Source organism: Gavialis gangeticus, unplaced genomic scaffold (assembly GCF_001723915.1).
Source record: "Gavialis gangeticus isolate Ggan-Ray unplaced genomic scaffold, GavGan_comp1, whole genome shotgun sequence".
NCBI lineage: Eukaryota > Metazoa > Chordata > Crocodylia > Gavialidae > Gavialis > Gavialis gangeticus.
The window spans coordinates 20978340-20982023 of record NW_017729033.1 but is presented as its reverse complement, the minus strand read 5'-3'; the positions used below and the strand labels follow the sequence as shown (position 1 = coordinate 20982023).

Sequence of the window (3684 nt, the reverse complement as noted above, 5' to 3'; positions counted from 1 at the left end):
TCCCGTGCAGGCTGGAACCCTGCCAGCCTTCAGAGAGCTCTTTGCAAAACCACAAAATCCATGGCTTTCCCTGTTAAAACAAGAAATCCATGTTTTCCTCAGGTAAAGGGGGGAATCTGCATTTTTTTTCTATTTCCCCATGGGAAACGGAAAACCTGGATCCGTGCTCATAACAAGTCATGGCAAAGCTTTGTTCAGTTAAGCACCAGTTCCAAAACCCACTACATTTGTTCCTTGTTGCTATACAACCTAATGCAGAATGAGATGCAGCCTAAAATAAGTGTTTGTGAAACATTTGAAGAAGCACTTAAGAGCATGGTAAGTAACATAATTGACAATCAATTTAACTTTGTTACAACATGACCAAGAACTTTAGCTTAGAACTCCTAACTTCAAAATACTAAACTGACAGCTGAACCTAGAATAAAATCAGACCAGGATATCATTTCCTAAATTGTAATATTAGGTACACTTGTAAAATTATGTATAATGGCTCTGCACTAATCTAGGTTCTTCAAAAAGTCACTACAGATCAACTGCATCTTTTAAAATTGGGGCCTATGTCCTAACAGGGCATAAGTAGTTTTTCATCTGTAAAACCAAAACAGCAAGAAGCAGCAATGAGAGTGCCCTGTACCTCCCTAATAACATCAGCTCCCTAATAACAGATTATATTCCTTCCTTTCCCAGTTCCTGGTCAGTACTTATTACATTTCCATCAAATAAAGCTGAATTAAAACATGGAAAATGAGGTGGTACGGTCTAAAATCAGGGTATCTTCTGCAAGATGGGAAGCATAATATCCACTGGGGTATGGCACTAAATGGAAACAGAAGAATTGGAATAGTAAGAGTTTAATAGAGATTGGAGATATTTGATTCAATCCTAGAACAGCACCATAAAAATCAAGCTAGCACTCCTAATAATGTATATTTGTTTTCTGTCTTGGGAGTGAGACTTGAAAAAATTCTGGCAGGTATGTCAAAGGCCTCCAATTTTTAATTTTTTCTTTACCTGTACAACGTAAAGGGGAACTGTATGGACATAATATAACACTGCAAAGTTAAGTGTCATTATACCTAAGGACACATTAAGTGCTGCTGTAACAGGAACATTTTATGATCAGCTGGAAAGACTGGTGTCCATTTCACATATCCAAGTGTCCATACTGCAAAATTAGCAATAAAACTGATCGTTTCAGTAGAGTAGACAAATCTACAGTAATGCTGACAACAAGCAACAAAAGGGTTGATCTATTAACAAGACAGGATGGGGAATCTTAAATTGCACCTGCTTGTGGTGCGTCTTTTTTGAGATCAGTATAGTTATCTGGAAATGTTTAGAAATGCTGGAAGTCACTTCAGAAAAATAACTATGTACTATGTGTGTGGTACACACAAACATGCAACACTTCCAACTTCATGATATTATTTGCTCACTAAACTCATTGTTAGAGGGGGAAACAAAAATATCTCTAAACTTGTTGTTTCATCACTTCACTTGGAGCAAACTGATCACTAGAAAGAATGAGTTCCATGTGTATGCAAAGATCCATGTGTACGCATAAGTAACTGACATCTGAATCGCAAGCTTCCTCGGCATGCAGAACCCAATTTTAGATCTTATGTTTCTACTGACTGAAATGTTATCCATGTAGACATGAACTCATTTTTATTATTATTATTATTTTTTTTTTTTTTTGAGAGAGACACCCCCAAAATGGGTTTTGACATCAAAACATTCATCAACTTTACTGCAAGCTTTTGTTTAATTCAAACCTTGAGCAGAAACGTATTTCCCACCGTTTAACTAGTGCATAAAACATAAGAAACAAAACCTTACAGCTAAGTCAAGTTGTTTTCCTGCAAGCTTTTCCATTTCTTATAGTATTCCATGTTGGTTAACTTTGCGCATCTCTTAAGGCTACATACAAAACAGTCAAATTAAGTGCTGAGGGTAACAAAAAAGCAACTGAAAGAGGTCACTAAGGTGGCTGTGAATTAAATGAATGAGGTCTCCTTCTCCTCTCACACCTTAACTTTTAGAAGTTACTCTCACTGTACAGAGACATGAGCAATTGGGAGTCCCAAAATTCGAAGTCTCAAGATTTACTTATGCACTTACCAATGGAATTGTTGACTTTGTCCCCCTTTTTCTTCTTGTTTTTCTTGTTCTTGCTTTTTGGCTGAGGAGAATCTGCAAGTATTAGCTTACTGTTCTGCTGCTGCTCACTTGGAGAAGGAGACTCACTCACTACAGGTGCTCTCTCTTCCTTTATGTGATTCAGCTGCTTTTTGTTGTTATTATTGTTTATTTTTTTCTCCTCTTTTTTAGGCTCTGTGAGTGTTGGGGGTTCTGCTGCTTTCACTTTGGGTTCTATTTGGTTTCTTGTTTTAGGCTGAATCTCTGCTGCTTTGGGGGTTTCAATAGGCTTTTTCACCTGTTCTGCACATGATTTGTTTATCTGCTTTAACTTTTGTTTGCTATTACCTTCTTTGTGTTGATGCATTATATCAAGCAGAAAAGAGAGGGGCTCATGCTGTTTCACAGTCCCATCCTTCTGGAAAAGCAGCTTTGAGTCTCTGGAGTTTATGGGATTGGAGAGTTCACAGGCCGTCTCAGAAATTGGCCTCTGTTCCATATGATTCACACGCCTTGACTGTGAACCAGATGAGGTTTCTACCTTTTCCGACTGCTCAAGTGTGCCATTCTGAATGTCCTCTGGTGCGTTTGGGACAGATTCCTTCACTGCCTGGCAGTTTCGAGTAAGCATGTCCATCTTCTGACAGTCTTTACTTGTTCTCTCTTTTTTCTTTTTCTTTACAGCTCGTAACTGTTGAAGCTCTTGAAGCCTCTGTAGCTCCTGTTTCAGTCTCTCCTCCTCCTCTTCCTCCCGTCGTCTCTGCTCTTCAAGCAGTTGATGATGCTCCCTCTCTCTAGCTTCTGCTTCAAGACGAGCCTTTTCTTCCAGCTACAAGAAATGAAGTCCATTTAGTACATGATGACAAACAGTTTAAGAACTAGAGATTTCAGAAAAGCTCTTAATTCTTAAACTTTACACAAATATTCCAGGAACAAGAGCTACAGGTTGTAATAGGTAAATGCACCTGCCAAGAATGACACCACAGAAAACAAACAATAAAAAAATGCTGGGAAAATACAAAATGTCTGCATTTAAAATATTTAATAAGATTAAAAATAAGAGTTATTTATCTTTTCCTTCTTGCTGCTAAATATGCAACATTAGAAAGAGCCAAATCCTTACAAGTATTGCCCAGGAAGATACAGTACATTTTCCATTTCTGGAAAAAAAATCCCTTATGCTAATTTTTTGTATAAACTTGTTAACACCAAGATGTGTCATGTAGTATTCAATCACATGTTCAGTTGCACATCCTTTATAAAACCTGAGCAAGTACAAGTGGCTGAAGAGAACTGAGAGTGAGTGAGTACAAGGTAATGTTAGTCTTTAACAGTTATGTATCTTCAGTAAAGCGAACAGTACACCCTTTTTACAGTATTGTTTTAATTAACATGGAGAAGACAGGACTCAACTGAATGATTTGAAAAATATATTCTCTACCAGAAGATAGTACAATTTAACGAGCAATATCCATCAATAAAAAATAGCAAGCTTGTCCAATACTTTTTTTTTTTTTAAATGACCATGTCTTTTTTTTTTTA

General features: G+C 37.2%; 1 protein-coding gene across 3 annotated transcripts in view; it reads right to left on the bottom strand.

The window, feature by feature from the left end:
* The window catches only part of FAM193A (family with sequence similarity 193 member A), a 155060-nt gene that overhangs the window by 26366 nt on the left and 125010 nt on the right, over positions 1-3684 (bottom strand). For all 3 annotated transcript variants that reach the window (XM_019526283.1, XM_019526284.1, XM_019526285.1), the window contains one exon: positions 2125-2971. In XM_019526283.1, the coding sequence (XP_019381828.1) occupies positions 2125-2971 (847 nt within the window). The remainder of the gene's footprint in view (positions 1-2124; positions 2972-3684) is intronic.